Genomic DNA, 20,474 nt, shown 5'->3' on the forward strand with positions numbered 1-20,474 from the left:
ATCGTATTTATTGAGCGCTTACTGTGCACAGAGCACTGTACTAAGCGCTTGGGAAGAACAAGTTGGCAACATATAGAGACGGTCCCTACCCAACAGTGGGCTCACAGTCTAGAAGTAGACTGTGAATGAGTAGATAACTGTGAATGAGTAGATAATTTATAATATACAATTTAAAGATATGGACACGTGTTGTGGGGTTGGGGGTGCAGCAGATAGCAAATGTTAAAATTATTCAAATAACCCTAATGGAATGCTAAGAGCATCTTCTTGGAGTATAAAGAACGGCTCACTAAGCAATATGCTTGCATCACCAGGTAGTAATGATGATAATATTTATTCTATTTTGTTAGCCCCAACTACTCATCTCCTCTGCACTCCCACTTTTCACATTTCCACTTGCCTCGGGACATCTCCTGGTGCTTATTATAGTGCCTGGTACTTAGTAAACACTTAACAAATACCATTATTATTATTATTATTATTGTTATAGTCGCATGAAGGTCCCTTTGGCACCCTAAAGCTCAACATATCAACCTGAACGCCTCAATTTACCTCCCCAAACCTCTCCTCCAAGTAATCTAGCCATTACAGGTGACAATGCCACCATCCTCCCTGTCTCCAAAGACTGCAATCTTGGAGTGACCCCTAATTCCTCACTCATTCAATCAATCAATCCATGGTATTTACTGAGTGCTTACCACTGTGAGCCCCGTGTGGAACAGGGACCGTATCTGATCTTCAAATACTGTAGAATAATTACTAATAATTATGGTATTCGTTAAGCACTTACTAAGTGCCAAGCACGATTCTAAGCACTGGGGTAGATACAAGATAATCAGGTAGTCATTCATTCATTCATTCAATCGTATTTATTGAGCGCTTACTGTGTGCAGAGCACTGTACTAAGCGCTTGGGAAGTACAAGTTGGCAACATATAGAGACGGTCCCTACCCAACAGTGGGCTCACAGTCTATAGTCCCACTTGGGGTTCACTGTCTCAATCCCCATTTTCCAGATGAGGTTACTGAGGTACAGGAAAATTAAGTGACTTGCCCAAGGTCACACAGTAGACAAGAGGCAGAGCCGGAATTAGAACCCATGACTCTCTGATTCCCAGGCCTGTGCTGTATCCACTATGGGCTGCTTCTCAATGTACTTAGTGCTGTGGGGCTGAAGTGGGGGCGTGGGGAAGGGGAGGTGAGTCAATATCGAGTGCCTAAAGGAAACAGATTAATCAATCAACGAATCTTATTTATTATTGACCACTTACTGTGTGCAGCGCCCTGAACTAAGCGCTTGGGAGAGAAGCAGCGTGGCTCGGTGGAAAGAGCCCGGGCTTTGGAGTCAGAGGTCAGGGGTTCAAATCCCGGCTACTCCAATTGTCAGCTGTGTGACCTTGGGCAAGTCACTTCACTCCTCTGGGCCTCAGTTACCTCAACTGTAAAGTGGGGATTAATACTGTGAGCCCCCTGTGGGACAACCTGATCACCTTGTAACCTCCCCAGCGCTTAGAACAGTGCTTCACACATAGTAAGCGCTTAATCAATGCCATTATTATTATTATTATTATTATTATTACAATATAATAGAGTTGATAGAAAGAGCTCACAGTCTCCTGGAGGCTCTGAGCTGGAGTTGGGGATGGAGAGGGGAGAGTCAGGAGCGTTGGAGAGTCCATGCTGGGTCACCGGGGGAGAGTCAGGGATGGAGAGGGGAGAGACAGGAGTGTTGGATGGTCTGTGCTGGGTCACTGAGGGACAGTCAGGAATGGGAAAGGGGAGAGTAAGAGGTGTTAGATGGTCCATGCCGGGTCACTGGGAGAGAGTCAGGGGTGGAAAGGGGAGAATTGGGGCTGTTAGATGGTCTGTGCTGGGTCACCAGGGGAGAGTCAGGGATGGAGAGGGGACAGACAGGGGTGTTGGATGGTCCGTATCGGGTCACCAGGGGAGAGTCAGGGATGGAGAGGGGACAGACAGGGGTGTTGGATGGTCTGTGCTGGGTCACTGGGGAGGGTCAGGGATGGAGAGGTGAAAGGCAGGGCTACTGGAAGGTCCATGCTGGGTCAATGGGAGAGAGGCCCAGATAGAGATGGGAGAGACAAGGGTGTTGGATGGTCCATTTCTAACCACGAGGGTGGCTGTACAGAAGAGAAACCAGCAGCCAGTTCCTACCAAAGTCCTCATGCCTCGTTGGAGTTTAAGTCCTGGCCTTGATGCCCCACGGGATTGGGCCAGGAATAGCGTTGCTCACCATCTGATGATCGTTAATCCAGCTGGATGATCGTTAATCCAGGAGGGAAGATCTCCCGTCTCCATCTTCCCATTAGTAAGGGGGGATTGGGCAGAACCATTGGAGTGGAAGGGGGTCGGGAGGGTGTAAGAAAGAGGGCAAAGGAGGCTAGAGAAATGAGCGGGGCTAGGTGTCTCCATGGGCATCAAGGAGAAGCTTTTTGGGAATCATCAGTTGGGAGTCACTAGGGGGTCCAGACGAATGCCATTCATGTTGAGATGCTGATGGAGTAATAATAATAATAATAATAATAATAATAATAATAATAATAATAATAATAATGGTACTTGTTAAGCACTTACTAAGCAGCATGGTTTAGTGGAAAGAGCCGGGACTTGGGAGTCACAGGTCGTGGGTTCTAACCCCACCTCCGCTATATGTCTGCTGTGTGACCTTGGGCAAGCCACTTAACTTCTCTGTACCTCAGTTACCTCATCTGTAAAATGGGGACTGTCTGTGAGCCCCACATGGGACAACCTGATTACCTTGTATCTACCCCAGCGCTTAGAACAGTGCTTGGCACATAGTAAGCACTTAACGAATACCATCATTATATGCCAAGCACTGTTCTAAGAGCTGGGGTAGATGCAAATTAATCAGGTTGGACACAGTCCCTGTCCCCCATGGGGCTCACACTCTTAATCCCCGTTTTCCAGATGAGGGAGCTGAGGCCCAGAGAAGTAAAGTGACTTGTCCAAGGTCACACAGCAGAAACGTGGCAGAGCTGGGATTAGAACTCAGTTTCTTCTGACCCCCACGCCTATGTTTTATCCAGTAAGACAAGCTGCTTAGTAGGAAGGAGAGGCCCCGCAGAGATGAGCCTTGGGCGGGCCTACCCTGACAGAAGGTCGGGAAGAGGGTTGGCAGAATTTGGAGAGCGAATTTCCTTCCCAGAGTCCCGTCTTGAGGTCTGCTCACAATACCTATCTCTGTCTCCCGCTTCTCCTGGCCCACATGAATCCGTCTAGGGAGATTCATTCATTTATTCAATCGGATTTATTGAGTGCTTACTGTGTGCAAAGCACTGTACTAAGCGTTTGGGAGAGCACAATATAATAGACACATTCTCTGCCCATGACGAGCTTACTGACTAGATATTTCAATATTCAGATAATTCAATAATATTTCACACCTAGCAGCAGTCTTTTCCCTCTACCCCGGCAAGATGTAGGAACTGGGGACATGGAGCTACCTAAGTTGCATCAACCCCAGCTGTTAGAAGAATGCCTGAAACATAGTACACGCTTAACAAATGACATTTAAAAACCAAAACGTTGTTCAGGCCTGAGCTTGGGATGAGGAGAGGGTGGGTATGGTTGTTTCAGTGAGAGCCAGTCATTCATTCATTCAATCAATCGTATTTATTGAGCGCTTACTCTGTGCAGAGCACCGTACTAAGCGCTTGGGAAGTACAATGCTAAGAACAGTGCTTTGCACATAGTAAGCGTTTAATAAATGCCATTATTATTATTATTATTACAAGTTGGCAACATACAGAGACGGTCCCTACCCAATAACGGGCTCACAGTCTAGAAGGGGGAGACAGACAACAAAACAAAACTTCTGGACAGGTGTCAAGTCGTCAGAACAAATAGAATTAAAGCAGTCGGGAGGCAAGGTAGAGGGGCGGTCGCAATTAGGGGAGCGGGGAAGCTCAGTCTTTCTGAGTCTCTTTCTGGTGTAAAGGCGTCTCCCCCCTCCCTTTTGGGGAGCCCTGGGTCTTCTCTTACCTAAAATCTTGGGCTGTGAGGAAAGTGGGGGGAAAATGTGCTCTGACTGATCCGAAGGGAGGAATGAGGGGGGCCGCCTCTTGGCACGGAGAAGCAGCGTGGCTCAGTGGAAAGAGCCCGGGCTTTGGAGTCGGAGGTCATGGATTCAAATCCCGGCTCCACCACTTGTCAGCTGTGTGACTTTGGGCAAGTCACTTCTCTGGGCCTCAGTGACCTCATCTGTAAAATCAATCAATCAATCGTATTTATTGAGCGCTTACTGTGTGCAGAGCACTGTACTAAGCGCTCGGGAAGTACAAGTCGGCAACGTATAGAGACAGTCCCTACCCAACAGTGGGCTCAGGGGATGAAGACGGTGAGGTCCCCCGTGGGACAACCTGATCACCTTGTTAACCTCCCCAGTGCTTAGAACAGTGCTTTGCACATAGTAAGCACTTAATAAATGCTATTATTATTATTATTATTATTACCTCTCACCTCTTTCCCCGGGAAGGGTTCGTGTGGGCCGCCCTCCTCCCAGCATCCAGGGGGTGAGGCACCCCCACTTAGCACCGCCCCCCAAGCTGAGGGATCCTACAGAGGAGTGAAGGACTCAAGAGTTGGGACAGATTGGGAAATTGGAGACAAAGTCCCCGCAGGGAAGGCGTGCGCCTGATGGAGCCCAGGGTGGGAAGGACGGATGGTGAGGTGGACCGACCCTGGAAAAGCAGTAGATCGTGTCCTCCGAGCTGGCCCCGCTTCTCCTGCTCTTCCTAGGGCCTCGGACCGGCGGGAGGGTCAGGAGCGCCCGGTGAAAGGGGGTCTCGGGGGGCTAAAGAGGCGATCCTCAAAAATCTCCAGTGGCTACCCATCAATCTGCGCATCAGGCAGAAACTCCTCACCCTGGGCTTCAAGGCTGTCCATCACCTCGCCCCCTCCTACCTCACCTCCCTTCTCTCCTTCTCCAGCCCAGCCCGCACCCTCCGCACCTCTGCCACCGCTAATCTCCTCCCCGTACCTCGCTCTCGCCCGTCCCGCCATCGACCCCCGGCCCACGTCCTCCCCCGGGCCTGGAATGCCCTCCCTCTGCCCACCCACCAAGCTGGCTCTCTTCCTCCCTTCAAGGCCCTACTGAGAGCTCACCTCCTCCAGGAGGCCTTCCCACACTCAGCCCCTTCCTTCCTCTCCCCCTCGTCCCCCTCTCCATCCCCCCATCTTACCTCCTTCCCTTCCCCACAGCACCTGTATATATGTATATATGTTTGTACATATTTATTACTCTATTTATTTATTTTTCTTGTACCTATCTATTCTATCTATTTTATTTTGTTAGTATGTTTGGTTTTGTTCTCTGTCTCCCCCTTTTAGACTGTGAGCCCACCGTTGGGTAGGGACCGTCTCCATATGTTGCCAACTTGGACTTCCCAAGCGCTTAGTACAGTGCTATGCACACAGTAGGCGCTCAATAAATACGATTGATGATGATGATGATGATGATGATGATGATCAGCATGCTAAGCGCAGAGTGCCAAGCGCAGGGAGGAGTGGGACGGGGCAGAGGGCCTTTCCCACGGCCGGGCCAGGGGCGGAGCGGTGCCCAGCCTTAGCGAGGGTGGGGCCGCCGCCCCCCGGGTAGAAAGCAGGTGCCCGCAGCTGGCGGTTAACGCAGACCGTAAGAGGATCAAGTCCAGGCTAAAAGAGAACATTTTCAACCGTCCGGGGCGTGGGGGGCAGGATCGGGGCCACCGTGCGCTCCGCTCTGGTTTAACCATTCACGGTTTAATTCATCTGGATGAGGACCGTTCGGGTTTAATCCTATTGTGGACACACCGAAACCGACCCCCGTCCCCTCCCACCCCGCCCCCCGTTTCCCCAACCCCCTCCCCGGATCTCGAGAACGCTTCGGCCGCGGACAGAGAGTCGTGGGGAGGATGAGGAGGGGAAGAGAGGGAAGGAGAAGGGGGACGCTGGGCGAGGAGGAAGGAGAGAAATGGTCCTTTTAGACTGTGGGCCCACTGTTGGGTAGGGACTGTCTCTATATGTTGCCAACTTGGACTTCCCAAGCGCTTAGTACAGTGCTCTGCACACAGAAAGCGCTCAATAAATACGATTGATTGATTGATTGATTGGTTGATCCTGGGGAAATTGGGGCAGGAGGGAGGCAGGAGGAGGTCCGGAGAACGGCCTCACTCCCTGCTCTCCCCAGCTCAGGGCTGAGCTCGAGGGGCCCTGCTCTGCGCCCTGGCCTCCCCTCAAGGGGCAGCTTGTCCTTTCCTCCCGCTGGGGTGGGGGTAGACCTCCCTCACCCCCCCCCACCCTGCCGGACCCTCCAGTGACAGATCTGTCTCCTTCCCGGACAGCCCCCTGCCACCCCCACTCCTCTTCACTCCAGACTACTGATCAATCAATCAATCAATCAATCAATCGTATTTATTGAGCCCTTACTGTGTGCAGAGCACTGTACTAAGCGCTTGGGAAGTACAAATTGGCAACATATAGAGACAATCCCTACCCAACAGTGGGCTCAAAGTCTAAAAGGGGGGGGGTGCTCCAAGAGGAAAGGATGAGAGCGGGGCTCGGACCAACGCCCTAAGCGCCCCCCCCCCCCCAAGAAAACCGTCACTGTCTGGTGACCCCCTTCTTCTCCCGAGACTCCCACCCCGAGACCCCTTGGGTGGAAAAATGGGTGTGGGAAGGAGGGCATGGTAGAAGCAGGGCGCATGGCGAGGCCCAAGGAGGCCTCTCCTCTGCGCTCTGCCCCTCCTCCTCTCCCCTTCCTCCGCCCCCTCCCCGCAATTCGGCGGGCTCCCCCTCTCTGCCCCGCAGCCCTGCTCCCCCCTCCCGCCCCAAAACGCTGAGAAAAGTCTCGCCCCCCCCCCGGGGGGCAGGGGCGGGGGGAAAGAGAGGCAAGGGGGAGCCAGGAGGAGGGGAGGGGAAGGGAGGAGGGGACCGACATAAAAAGTTAACAATGCGGGGAAAATATGTTTGCAGGAAATAGACAATCGTTGGATTAAACGTATTCAAGTATGAAATAATGCCTTTTTGTGTCAAAACGTGGGCGATGGCGGGGGGGGCCGCGCCGTGGCCGGGGCCAGGGCCCGGGCCGCCTTTGTGAGCCGCGCGCTTCGGCGTCGCCACTTGGGCGCAAGGCCGCGAGGCGTCTGGGCGCGATTGTCTCTCCCTTTCTAATGACATTTACCGGATCAAAACGCGCTGTTAATTCGATCAGAAGGCTGCGCCCTCCCTGACAAAGCCGCCGTAATTTCCCCCGAAGTTGGTTAAACTGACCAAAATTAGGCAAATGAATAGGGAGGGGCGGGATGGGGATTTGGGGAGGCCCGGCTCCCCAGCGCGCAGGTGACGGCGCATAATGGTCTCCGGGGCCAGCTGCCTCCGGCTGCCCCCTCCCCCGTCTGGTCTCCCCGCCTGGCCCCCCAGCCCCCTCCCCACTCCCCTCCGCCTGCTTTCCCCTCCCCTCTTTCCCTCCCCTCCCCGCCGGCCTGATTAAATTGGAGCCAGCCCGGCCAAAGCCTTCAAGCCCCTCAGTGGCTACCCTTCCCCAGGATAACGGCCTACAAATTGAGCCCCCTCCCCCTTCTCCCCCTCCCTGGAAGACGGAGGAAGGGGAAGGGGGGGAGATCCCGATGGAGGTCGGGGGTCGGGGGGGATGAATCAGAAACAAAACCCAAACGGCGCGTGAGGATGGAGAGGGGATGGAAGGGGGGGGGAGCTGGGAACGCTCCGGGTACCAGGGGTCGGAGAGGTGGCGGGGGGGGTGGGGTGGGCGGGGGTCAAGTCCTTACACCTGCCGGGGTCGGGGGATGGAAGGTGGGGGGTCGCCCCCCGCTCGGGAGCGGCTCCTTAATGGCTCCAAGGACTTTGACCGAGTTTGAAGAGGCGCTCCACATTGAGCGGGGGGGAGGGATGCGAAGCCAGGCCGCCGCCGGGGGCCAGAAGAAGGAGCAAGGGGGTGGGAGTGGGGGGGGCTACCCTGATTTGGATGGGGAGGCCGCCCCTCCCATCCCACATCCTCTCCCAGGTCGTCCGGCATCTCTCCGGCCCCTGCGCTCCTGTGCGCCCAGCTTGGCCTCCTTGGGGTTGTGCCATTCAGAGTGAAAGGGAGGGCCACGTGGATGAACAATGTCCCCCATCCCCTCCTCTTCCTCCCCCTCACCCCCCACCCGCGGCTGCTCTTTTTTTGTCCCCCCCCCCTTTCGTGCAATCCCCCCCCCCCACCCCCCGATCCTTAATGCCCTCATCCGCCCAGCGCGCCGCCTCTAATCCCCGCGCAATGAGCCGCTTTAAAAACCGCCCCGTCGAGGGGAGGGGGCTGCAGTCCTGCCCGGGACCCCGCAGGAGGAGCGCGGGGATCCCCCCCCCCCCCCCCCCCCCCCCGCGCCCCCCAGCATGGCCGGCAAGGGGCCAGGACGCCAAGTGAGGGCGGCCGGAGGGAGGGGGAGAGGGGAGAGGGGAGGCCGTGCGCTCCGGGCCGGGGCCGGGCGGGCTGGGCGCTCACCTCCGTCCCCCCCGACGGCCGGGTGACCCTCGGACACCCCCGGGTCCGGCAGGGGCGGGGGTCCTGGGGCACCGGGCGTCGGAGGAGGGGCGTCCCCCCCCCCCGCCCCAGCCTGCCCGGACAGTCCAAGACTGGACGGGGTGGGCAGGGCGCCGGGGACCCTCCGGCCAAGCCCCCAGCCCCTTCCCCTCTCTCGCCCCCGTCCCGCAGAGAGCCCCGGTGTCGCACAAAGTGATCGAGAAGCGGCGGCGGGATCGCATCAACCGCTGCCTGAGCGAGCTGGGCAAGACGGTGCCCATGGCGCTGGTCAAGCAGGTGAGGCCGGCCGGAGCTGGGCGGGGGACGGGGCGGGGGACGGGGCGAGGGACGGGCTGGGCTCCCTCGCCGCTCCGCTGCCCCCGACGGCCCCGGAGCGCCGAGGTTAGCGGCCCAGAGCTCGGATGGCGGGATTGACGGCGGGGCGGGGGCCGGGGCTGGTTCCCGGCAGAGCTCGGGGAAGCTGGAGAAGGCGGAGATCCTGGAGATGACGGTGCAGTACCTCAGAGCCCTGCACGCCGCAGACTGCCCGCGGGGCCCAGACAAAGGTACCCACCGCACCAGCCCGACGGCGGAGGGAGGGAGGGAGGCCTGCGCGGGAGATGGGGGGCCGGGGGCTAGGCGCTGGACACCCCTCTCTCTCCCTCAGACACCTGTCTGACGGACGCCCCGTCTCTCTCTTCATCACTCTCTCTCTTTCCCTTTCTCTTTCCCTCTCTCTTTCTCTCTTCCTTTCTATCTCTTCCTTTCTCTCTCTCCCTCCCTCCCTCTCTTTTCTGTCTTTCTTTCTCTCTGTCTTTCTCTCCCTTCTCTCTTTTTCCCTCTTCCTTTCTATCTCTTTCGCTCTCACTCTTTATATCTACCTTTCTCTCTTTCTCTTTCTCTCCCTTTCCTCCTCTCTCGCTTTTTCTCTTTTCTCTTTCTCTCTCTCTTCCTTTCACTTTCTCTCTCTTCCTTTCTCTTTCTCTCTCTTTATGTCTTCCTTTCTCCCTTTCTCTGTCTTTCTCTCCCTTTCCTCCTCTCTCTTTTTCTCTTCCTTTCCATCTCTTTATCCCTTTCTTTCTCTCTCTCCCTCCCTCCCTCTCTTTTCTGTCTTTGTCTTTCTCTCCCTTCTCTCTCTTTTTCCCTCTTCCTTTCTCTCTTTCTCTCTCTTTATCTTCCTTTCTCTCTTTCTGTCTTTCCCCTTCCTCCTCTCTCTTTTCCTCTCTTCCTTTCTCTTCCTCTCTCTCTATGTCTTCCTTTCTCTCTTCCTCTCTCTGCCTTTCTCTCCCTTTCCTCCTCCTCCCTCTTTCTCTTTTCCTTTCTCTCTCTTTCTCTATCTCTCTTCCTTTCTATCTCTTTCTCTCTTTATATCTCCCTTTCCCTGTCCCTTTCCTTCCCTCTCTCTTTTCCTCTTTTCCTTTCCATCTCTTTATCTCTTTTCCTTTCCATCTCTTTCTCTGTTTCTCTATTTTTCTCTTTCTATTTCTCTTTCCGTTTCTCTCTCTCTCTCTCCCCCTTCTAGACTGTGAGCCCACTGTTGGGGAGGGACCGTCTCTATATGTTGCCAACTTGGACTTCCCAAGCGCTTGGTCCAGTGCTCTGCACACAGTAAGCGCTCAATAAATACGATTGATGGATTGATTGATCTCTCCCTCTCTTCTCTGTCTGTCTGTCTGTCTGTTTGTCTCTCCCCTCCTGCCCCCGAGCAGAGCTGCTGACGGAGTTCGCCCACTACTTCCACTCGGGCTACCACGAGTGCATGAAGAACCTGGTCCATTACCTGACCACGGTGGAGCGTCCGGAGAGCAAGGACACCAAGTACGCGCGAGTGCTGGCCTTCCTGCAGTCCCGAGCGCGGCTGGGGCCCGTGGCCCTGGGCGGCGGGCCCCCGGAGCCGGACCGCCTCTTCCCGCCCCTGCCACTGGCCCCGGCCGGACCCGAGCCCTGCGACCCCTCGGCCTCCGCCGCCTTCCCGGGCCCGGGCCCCGGCCCCTTCCCCTGGGCCCGAGGGCCGGCGATGGCCCCGTACTTGCCCGGCTCGCCCGCTCCCTTGCCCAGCCCGGCACAATCCCCCAACCCCTTCCTGGCCCCCGTGCAGGGGCTGGACCGCCGCTACCTGCACCTCCTGGGTTCCCCCGCGCCCCCGGGCTTATAATCATCATCACGATGGCGTTGATCAAGCGCTCACTACGCGCAAAGCACCGTCTAAGCGCTGGGGAGGTTACAAGGCGATCAGGTTGTCCCACGTGGGGCTCACAGTCTTCACCCCCATTTTACAGAGGAGGTCACTGAGGCGAAGCGAAGTGACTTACCCAAAGTCGGGATTTGAACCCATGACCTCTGACTCCAAAGCCCGGGCTCTTTCCACTGAGCCACGCTGCTTCTCTGTTGGAGCGCCGGACCGCGGCTGGACCCCAGTAATAATAATGATGGTATTTGTTAAGCGCTTACTCTGTGCCAAGCACTGTTCTAAACGTCAGGGTAATAATAATGGTATTTGTTAAGCGCTTACTATGTGCAAAGCACTGTTCCAAGCGCTGGGGGGATACAGGGTGAGCAGGTTGTCCCACGTGGGGCTCGCAGTCTTAATCCTCATTTTACAGATGAGGGAACTGAGGCACAGAGGGTAGAGACAAGGTAATCAGGAGGTCCCACGTGGGGCTCGCAGTCTTAATCCCCATTTTACAGATGAGGGAACTGGGGCACAGAGGGTAGAGACAAGGTAATCAGGTGGGCCCACGTGGGGCTCACAGTCTTAATCCCGATTTTACAGATGAGGGAACTGAGGCACAGAGGGTAGAGACAAGGTAATCAGGTGGTCCCACGTGGGGCTCACAGTCTTAATCCCCATTTTACAGATGAGGGAACTGGGGCACAGAGGGTAGAGACAAGGGAATCAGGTGGTCCCACGTGGGGCTCACAGTCTTAATCCCCATTTTACAGATGAGGGAACTGGGGCACAGAGGGTAGAGACAAGCTAATCAGGTGGTCCCACGTGGGGCTCACAGTCTTCATGAAGCTTAGAATAGCGTTTAGAACGGTGCTTTGCACATAGTAAGCGCTTAATAAATGCCATTATTATTATTATTATTATTAATCCCCATTTTACAGATGAGGTCTCTGAGGCACAGAGAAGTGAAGTGACTGGCCCCAAATCACACAGCTGACAAATGGCGGAGCCGGGATTAGAAACCCACGTCCTCTGCTTCTCAAACTTGGGCTCTTGCCACTAAACCATGCTGCTTCTCAATAATTAGGGTGTTTGTTGAGCGCTTACTCTGTGCCAAGCACTGTTCGAAGCGCCGGGGTAGAGACGAGGTAAGCAGGTTGTCCCAGGTGGGGCTCCCAGTCTTCATCCCCATTTTGCAGATGAAGTAACTGAGGCACAGAGAAGTGGAGACACTTGTCCAAGGCCACACAGCAGACAAGTGGCGGAGCCGGGATTAGGACCCACGTCCTCAGACTTCCAAGCTACTTCTTAAGCGGTTAGGATGGACTGCCGGGGGTCTGCAGAGGGAGATGGGGAGGAGGAGGCTGGTGGGGGTGGGGGGGGGAGAAGGCTTTGGCTCTGTATTGAACTCCTCCTCGGCCCCCGCCCCGCCCCCAGGAGCCCGTTGGCCATGGACAGCAAAGATTCAGAGTGCTAAGCGCTTAGTACAGTGCTCTGCACATAGTAAGCGCTCAATAAATACGATTGATTGATTGATTGATTCAGAGGGCAGGACGCTGAGAAGCAGCCATCTGGTGGATAGACCGCGGGCCCGGGAGTCACAAGGACCTGGGTTCTAATCCCGCCTCCGCCACCTACCAGCTGTTTGACCTTGGACAAAACACTCCATTTCTCTAGGCCTCAGTTCCCTCATCTGTAAAATGGGGAGGAAGACTTTGAGCCCCATGTGAGGATATAGACTGCGCCCAACCTGATTATTGTGTATCTTAGCTCAGCGTTTAGGAGAGTGTCTGACACATATTAAGCGCTTAACAAATGCCATGAAACAAAGAGATAAAAACGATTTTCCAGCCCCGTTCCAGAGGGGTGGGAGAGACTGGGGGTCCGGCCCAAGCCATTCATTCATTCATTCATCCATTCAATCGTATTTATTGAGCGCTTACTGTGTGCAGAGCACTGTACTAAGCGCTTGGGAAGTACAAGTCGGCAACAGGGGAAGGTGTTAGGAGAAAGGGGGGAGGGAAGCACCGTTCCCCACCCCAGAGCGTCCTTGAGGGACGGCCATCTCGGCCGGAGCCGGTTCAGTCATCCACTGCCCCAGGCTCTGGGACCAGAAGAGAATGCTGTACTGGACAGAACACGGGCCTGGGAATCAAAAAGACATGGGTTCTAATCCCGCCTCCGCCATTAGTCTGCTGCGTGACCTTGGACAAGTCGCTTCACTTCTCTCAGTGACCTCATCTGTAAAACGGGGATTGAGAATGTGAGCCCCATGAGGGACACGGACTGTGGTCCAGTTCGATTTGCTTGTACCCACCCCAGCGCTTAGTACAGTGCCTGGCACAGAGTAAGCGCTCAACAAATACTATTATTATTGTTATTACTAACTATAGGCGGGAGAGACAGCTAGAAGGGCCACGGGCGGAGCTCACTAGCCCCGTTCACTGGGACCTTGGCCTTCGTCTCCGGACTGTAATGAGCGGGCCGCCCTTCCTCACATCAAGTTGGCTCGACGCCTTGCGTTTTTGCGCGCGGGTTGGCGACTCCCGCGCGTCTCCATCCTCGACCAGCGCATCCCTGGCCATCCTGGGCGGTCAGGAGTTTTCCAGGGACACACTGGGGAATGTCCCCCCCCACCCCAAAGCCTCTCCCTGGACAGGACTGAAACCGCCTCTTGACCTCTCGGGACGGGCCCAAATCGCCCCTCTTCCCGGAGAAGGGCCCAAACTTCCCAACGACGCTTCCTCCGGAGACTTTGGAAAAGCAAATCCTCTATCCCAAGGAACTGGCAGCATCCCCCCACCCCCTCCAAAAACGCGCACAGCTTCACACCACCGGTCCCGTCCCCGGGGGTTCGCCCCTTGAACCCTGCGCCCAGTCGGAGGACCCAATCGCTCCAGGCCCCGAGGGATCCCATCGCTGCAACTTTGTGCTGAGCGTTCAGGGAGGAGAGCCGGACCTGAGTTCCAGCCACCGTGAGCACGAAGGGAAGAAAACGAACTTGTCCGGTTCGGGCAGAGAGGGGCACCGCACACGGGAGTTTGGGACGCGTTTCCCCCGCGCTAAACCCGCCTCGATAGGCCGCGAAGCATCCCCGCAACAGCCTTTCCCTGCGAAGATAAATTATTAATAGATTCAGCATTTTGTCACTTCTCGACTGTGAAGCAAATTAGACAAAACTCGCTTTGGCTAAGTAGATTTTCTCCTTGGGATTAGCCCGGGGGCAGGCCCGGACCACCGCGGGGAATCCTCGGTTATTTACATACCAGGCAAAGTCCACCACTGGTCCGTGACAGGCTTTGTACCGCGAAGGCCGGGGGTCTTCGGGGGGTCTCCCGCCCCCCGCCCACTTTTGATTGGAAGATCATCCCAGCTTTGGTGGGACAATCCCTTCAGGAGAACGGCCCCTGCCAGTCAATGTGCATTTGTGTGTGTGTGTGTGTGTTTGCTTGTGTGTATGCACGCGCGCGGACTAAAGCCCCCATCCAAAATCCCACCTCTCCAAACTTGACCCGAAGTTGAATCTGAGATCAGCTCCTCTTTGCCAAGCGTCTGGTCCAAGAGCCTAATAAATTCCACCGTACCCGGCGGGCGCTCAGTAAATGCTACTGCTACTTGGCAGAAAGTTAAAACCGCTTCAAATCGAGAAGCGGCCTAGTGGATAGAGACCGGACCTGGGAATGGGGTTCAAATCCCGGCTCCCCCACTTGTCAGCTGTGTGACTTTGGGCAAATCGCTTAAGTTCTCGGCACCTCAGTTACCTCATCAATCAATCAATCGTATTTATTGAGCACTTACTGTGTGCAGAGCACTGTACTGAGCGGTTGGGAAGTCCAAGTTGGCAACATATAGAGACAGTCCCTACCCAACAGTGGTCTCACAGTCTTAAAGGGGGAGACAGAGAACAAAACCAAACATACTAACAAAATAAAATAAATAGACTAGATATGTACAAGTAAAATAAATAAATAAATAGAGTAATAAATATGTACAAACATATATACATATATACAGGTGCTGTGGGGAAGGGAAGGAGGTAAGATGGGGGGATGGTTTACCTCATCTTTACCTCATCTGTAAAATGGGGGTTAAGACTCCTCCGTGGGACAGCCTGATCACCTTGTAACCTCCCCAGTGCTTAGAACAGTGCTTTGCACATAGTGAGCGCTTAATAAATGCCATCATTATTATCCCGAGTAGGTTGTACCGACCGCAGCGCCTGGCGCATAAAAATATCATTAAAAAAAATCGAATTAAACGAATTTCCCGTCCTTCCCAGATTACTGGAACCCAGCCTACTTTCCATTCCTAGCCGTCTCCTGTCTTTCTCTGTCTCACTCTGTCTCTGTCTCTGTCTCTCTCTCTCTCTTTCTCTGTTTCTGCTCCCTCTCCCCTTCCGTGGTCTTAAGTGAGTTGTCCAGGGTCGGATCCGGAGGGATCTCAAAGGAACAATCTCTTCTTTCTTGGCCTTCATCCTTGACTAGACAGGAAGAAACATCATCATCCCCATGGAATCAGAGGTCCTCTCCGCCGGCTCGTGGGGCAAAGCTGGGGGGCCTGGGTTTCGGGGTGTGTGTCCCCCCAAGGCCCGGCTCACCTGCCGTCCCCCGGCGATGGGGTGCAAACAAGGCCTCTCCTCTGACGGCCAGCACATCCCGGGGACGAGGCCGGAGTGGTCAGGCGAGCGGGAGGAAAGTGGAAAACATTCCCGGCCGCTCCCCCTGCCCCCAACCACTCTATGAGATAAGAAGTAATAATAATAATAATAATTTTGGTATTTATTAAGCGCTTACTAGGTGCAAAGCACTGTTCTAAACGCTGGGTAGCGTGGCTCAGAGGAAAGACAAAAATATTAAAAAAGCAGCGTGGCTCAGTGGAAAGAGCGCGGGCTGTAGAGTCAGAGGTCACGGGTTCAAATCCCGGCTCCTCCAATTGTCAGCTGTGTGACTTTGAGCAAGTCACTTCACTTCTCTAGGCCTCAGTTCCCTCATCTGGAAAATGGGGATGAAGACTGTGAGCCCCTCGGGGGTCAACCTGATCACGTTGTAACTTCCCCAGCGCGTAGAACAGTGCTTTGCACATAGTAAGTGCATGCTAAATGCGATTATTATTATTATTATCATTATTATTGTGGGATGAAGACTGTGACCTCCCGGGGGACAACCTGATCACCTTGTAACCTCCCCAGCGCTTAGAACAGTGCTTTGCACACAGTAAGCACTTACTAAATGCCATTATTATTATTATTGCTATGGGGATGAAGACTGTGAGCCCCACGTGGGACAACCTGATTACCTTGTGTCTACCCCAGCGCTTAGAACAATGCTTTATTTTATTTTGTTATATGTTTTGGTTTGTTCTCTGTCTCCCCCTTCTAGACTGTGAGCCCGCTGTTGGGTAGGGACCGTCTCTATATGTTGCCAACTTGGACTTCCCAAGCGCTTAGTACAGTGCTCTGCACACAGTAAGCGCTCAATAAATACGATTGAATGAATAAATGAATAGCGACTGTCTCTATATGTTGCCAACTTGTACTTCCCAAGCGCTTAGTACAGTGCTCTGCACACAGTAAGCGCTCAATAAATACGATTGAATGAATGAATGAATAGGGACCGTCTCTATATGTTGCCAACTTGTACTTCCCAAGCGCTTAGTACAGTGCTCTGCATACAGGAAGCGCTCAATAAATACGATTGATGATGATCAGGGCTCTGCTTACAGCAAGGGACCATTTCTGTTCCCACTTAGTACCCGGGACAGCGCTCTGCACACGCACAGCAAGCGCCCAGCACAGCGCTTTGCACACTGCAGGTACCAAGTATTGAGAAGCAGCGTGGCTCAGTGGAAAGATCCCGGGCTTTGGAGTCCGAGGTCATGGGTTCGAATCCTGCCTCTGCCACATGTCTGCTGTGTGACCTTTGGCAAGTCACTTAACTTCTCTGGGCCTCAGTTCCCTCATCTGTAAAATGGGGATTAAAACTGTGAGCCCCACGTGGGACAACTTGATCACCTTGTACCCCCCCAGCGCTTAGAACAGTGCTTTGCACATAGTAAGCGCTTAACAAATGCCATTATTATTATTATTATTATTATTATTAAGTATAGCGCTCTGCACATAGCAGGCACCCAGGACAGCGCTTTACACACAGCATTCATTCATTCATTCAATCGTATTTATTGGGCGCTTACTGTGTGCAGAGCACTGTACTAAGCGCTTGGGAAGTACAAGTCGGCAACCTATAGAGACGGTCCCTACCCAACAACGGGCTCACAGCAGGTGCTATGCATAGCGCTCTGCACACAGCAAGCACCCAGGATAGTACTCTGCAGCGTGGCTCATCATCATCATCATCATCAATCGTATTTATTGTAAACCACCTCCTCCTGGGCCTGAGCTCAGGGGAACCAAAACCACTTGCGTCTATTTTTGTGTTGTATTCTCCCAAGTCCTTAGTACAGTGCTCTGCGCACAGTAAGAGCTTATTTAATACGATTGAATGAATTCAGAGAGATGAGAAGGATAGGTGGAACTGATTAGGGCAGCCACAAAGTTCCACTCTCTCCATCTCTCCCCAACTTTAGAGCCCAGGAGTAAGTAAAAGGAAATGATGTTCATGAGAACCTGCGAGAAGAAGTGTGGCCTATTACTCTATTTATTTATTTATTTTACTTGTACATATCTATTCTATTTCATCATCAATCGCATTTATTGAGCGCTTACTGTGTGAAGAGCACTGTACTAAGCGCTTGGGAAGTACAAGTTGGTAACATATAGGGACAGTCCCTACCCAGTCTATTTATTTTATTTTGTTAATTTGTTTGGTTTTGTTCTCTGTCTCCCCCTTCTAGACTGTGAGCCCACTGTTGGGTAGGGACCGTCTCTAGATGTTGCCAACTTGGACTTCCCAGGCGCTTAGTACAGTGCTATGCACACAGTAATGGCTCAATAAATACGATTGATTGACTGATTGATTGATTGGTTGATTGATAGTGGACAGAGCACGGGCTTAGGCATCCAAAGGACCTAGGTTCTAATCCTGGCACCACCACTAGGCTGTTGAATGACCTGCTGTGCCTCATTTCCCTCATCTGTAAAATTGGGAGGAAAGCTGTGATCCCCATGTGGGACAGGGACTCTGTCCCATCTGATTATCATGTATCTAGCTCAGAGCTTAGTACAGTGCTTACTGCATAGTAGGCACTTAACAAATACCATTTTAAAAAATAAACTGTGGGGTCTGAGGATTCGAAGGGGTTACAGCGGGATTTGGATAGAGTGGTCCAGGCTGGGTCACTGGGGGAGAGTCAGGGATGGAGAGGGGAGAATCAGGGGGGTTGTAGGTCCCATCCCTAACTATGGTGATGGGTGAGTAGGAGGGCAATCAGAACTCCGTTTTTCCAAGTGTCCTGGTGTCCCTGTCAAAGTCCTGGCCTTGGTTGGTGGGAAGGAGACATGTGTGCGTGTTTGTGTGTTGGGAGGTAGGGGAGTGGGGTGGCTGGCATAGGGCTGAGCCAGCAATGGGGCTTACTGTTCACACGGGAATTGTGTTTGGTAATTTCAATGGAAGTGGACAAATCTTCATAAACTAAACTAAAACGGCACTAATGCAACGAAGTCCAAACTGATCATTTGCTTACTATATTTCAAAAGGCAAATTTTGAGAATGAACACGGGTCAATGGACATCCACTTTAAAAGCAAAATCTTTTCCATTATTGTCATTAATATAAAGTGAAGAAACCCTCTGGCCCGTTAGATGTGATTTACTGGGGTAGGAAGGTAAGATCGTTTTGATGATGATGATGATGTTAATGATGGTGATGATGATGGTAATGGTGATGATGGTGGTGATTATTATTTATTATTATTATTGTGGTATTTGTTAAGTGCTTACTCTGTGCCAGGCACTGTACACTGTACTGAGCGCTGGAGTGGACATCAGCAAATTGGGTTGGGCACAGGTCCTGTCGCACATGGGGTCACAGTCTTAATCCACATTTTACGGATGAGGTAACTGAGGCCCAGAGAAGTGAAATGACTTGCCCAAGGTCACATAGCAGACAAGAGGCAGAGCCGGGATTAGAACCCAGGGCCTTCCGATTTCCACTAAGCCACGCTGCTGTTCTAGCACGCTGATGATGTTGGTGGTAATAATAATAATGATGGTATTTGTTAATAATAATAATAATAATAATAATGGTATTTGTTAAGCACTTACTATGTGCAAAGCACTGTTCTAAGCGCTGGGGAGGCTACAAAGTACTCAGGTTGTCCCACGGGGGCTCACAGTTTTGATCCCCATTTTGCAGGTGAGGTAACTGAGGCCCGGAGAAGCTAAGTGACTTGACCAAAGTCACCCAGCTGACAGTCGGAGGAGCCGGGATGTGAACCCATGACCTCTGACTCCAAAGCCCGGGCTCTTTCCACTGAGCCACGCTGCTTCTGCAAGCACTGGGGTAGATACAATAATAATGATGGCATTAAGTGCTTACTATGTGTAAAGCACTGTTCTAAGCGCTGGGATTGATGCAAGGTGATCAGGTGGTCCCACGTGGGGCTCACAGTCTTTATCCCCATTTTACAGATGAGGGAACTGAGTCTCAGAGAAGTGACTTGCCCGAAGTCACACAGCTAAGTGGTAGAGGCAGAATTAGAACCCACGACCTGTGACTCCCAAGCCCGGGCTCTCTGCACTGACTGAGCTACACTGCTTCTCACTAAAGCACTCACTAAATAGGAGGGACTGGCGGAGAGGCCCGTAGTAAGTGCTACCCCAGCGGCCCGGGCCCTCGGCTTTTTTTAAGTGCTTACTATGTGCCAAGCACTGTTCAGGGTGCTGGGGGAGATACAAGGTAATCAGGTCGTCTCACGTGGGGCTCACAGTGATGGTGATGATGGAGTCTCTCATCAGGAATTCCAGATGAGCCTTGGTCTCCCACCAGGAATGACAGATGAATTTGGGCATTAAGATTTCCAGGCCAAAGACTTACACAGAGGAGCTGATTCCAGTACTAGTGGCTGGCTCAGAGCCACTCTCATTCCCTCATCCCTGTCCTTCGCGTCCCTGCTGTGCAATGTTGAAAAAGTGCATGTTCAGTGTTGGCCCACATTAGCCATCTCCAACAGAGCCGGGGCTAGAACTCAGATCTCTCTACACAGTAAGCTCGTTGAGGGCAGGAAACGTCTCTGTTCTATTGTTATATCATACTCTCCCAAGTGCTTTGTACAGTGCTCTGCACAGAGGAGAGCTCAGTAAATACAACTGACTGACTGACTGACTCTCTATTCCCGGAGCCCTGCTGCAGGGCTAATCACATACACATTCCCATTGGAAAAATTAAATAGTCCATTAAGTACAGTAATATGTTAGCCTTTATAAAAGAAAATAATTAATTCTTAGAGATTTTATTATTCCCCATTGGTGAACATCTCCAGCATTTTAAATAAAACTAAACAGTACCTTCTACTAGGAAAGAAAATTTAATTTTAGTTTAAAAAAAGAAATCTACACAGTACCATGTGATTCTAACTGCGCAAGACCAATCTGAAAATTAGGAGAACGTAAATTATTATTTTTTTCTTCCTTGATTAGTAAAATTACATTTTAGGAGAAAAAGAATGTATTAAGTGCCTACTGCGTGCACAGCACTGTATATCTGCTGAGCAAAGCTTTTAAAGTTACCAGTACCTGAAGGAAAACATTAAGAAAGGGAGATTTTATGACCAAATTTTATCTTGCTCTAGAGATAGCAACACATGTAACATTCACGCA

The 20,474-nt window shown here is 52.6% G+C and overlaps 1 protein-coding gene across 1 annotated transcript; it reads left to right on the forward strand.

The window, feature by feature from the left end:
* The first annotated feature begins 7,922 nt into the window (after positions 1–7,922).
* HELT (helt bHLH transcription factor) lies at positions 7,923–13,840 on the forward strand. Its single transcript, XM_038755070.1, has 7 exons — positions 7,923–7,968; positions 8,038–8,095; positions 8,405–8,432; positions 8,725–8,829; positions 9,002–9,098; positions 10,242–10,350; positions 13,096–13,840. Exons 1-7 carry the CDS (start codon positions 7,923–7,925, stop codon positions 13,565–13,567), a joined length of 915 nt encoding a protein of 304 aa, XP_038610998.1. The 3' UTR covers positions 13,568–13,840.
* Positions 13,841–20,474: the final 6,634 nt, after the last annotated feature.

Source organism: Tachyglossus aculeatus, chromosome 12 (assembly GCF_015852505.1).
Source record: "Tachyglossus aculeatus isolate mTacAcu1 chromosome 12, mTacAcu1.pri, whole genome shotgun sequence".
NCBI classification, from domain to species: domain Eukaryota; kingdom Metazoa; phylum Chordata; class Mammalia; order Monotremata; family Tachyglossidae; genus Tachyglossus; species Tachyglossus aculeatus.

Bases quoted from the DNA above. Each gene is read 5' to 3' on its own strand.
- HELT (XM_038755070.1), top strand. From the start codon at position 7,923: ATGCGAAGCCAGGCCGCCGCCGGGGGCCAGAAGAAGGAGCAAGGGG. The intron at 8,096-8,404 runs GTTGTGCCATTC...CGCGCCCCCCAG, and splicing joins CCCAGCTTGGCCTCCTTGGG to CATGGCCGGCAAGGGGCCAG. The intron at 8,830-9,001 runs GTGAGGCCGGCC...GGTTCCCGGCAG, and splicing joins CCATGGCGCTGGTCAAGCAG to AGCTCGGGGAAGCTGGAGAA.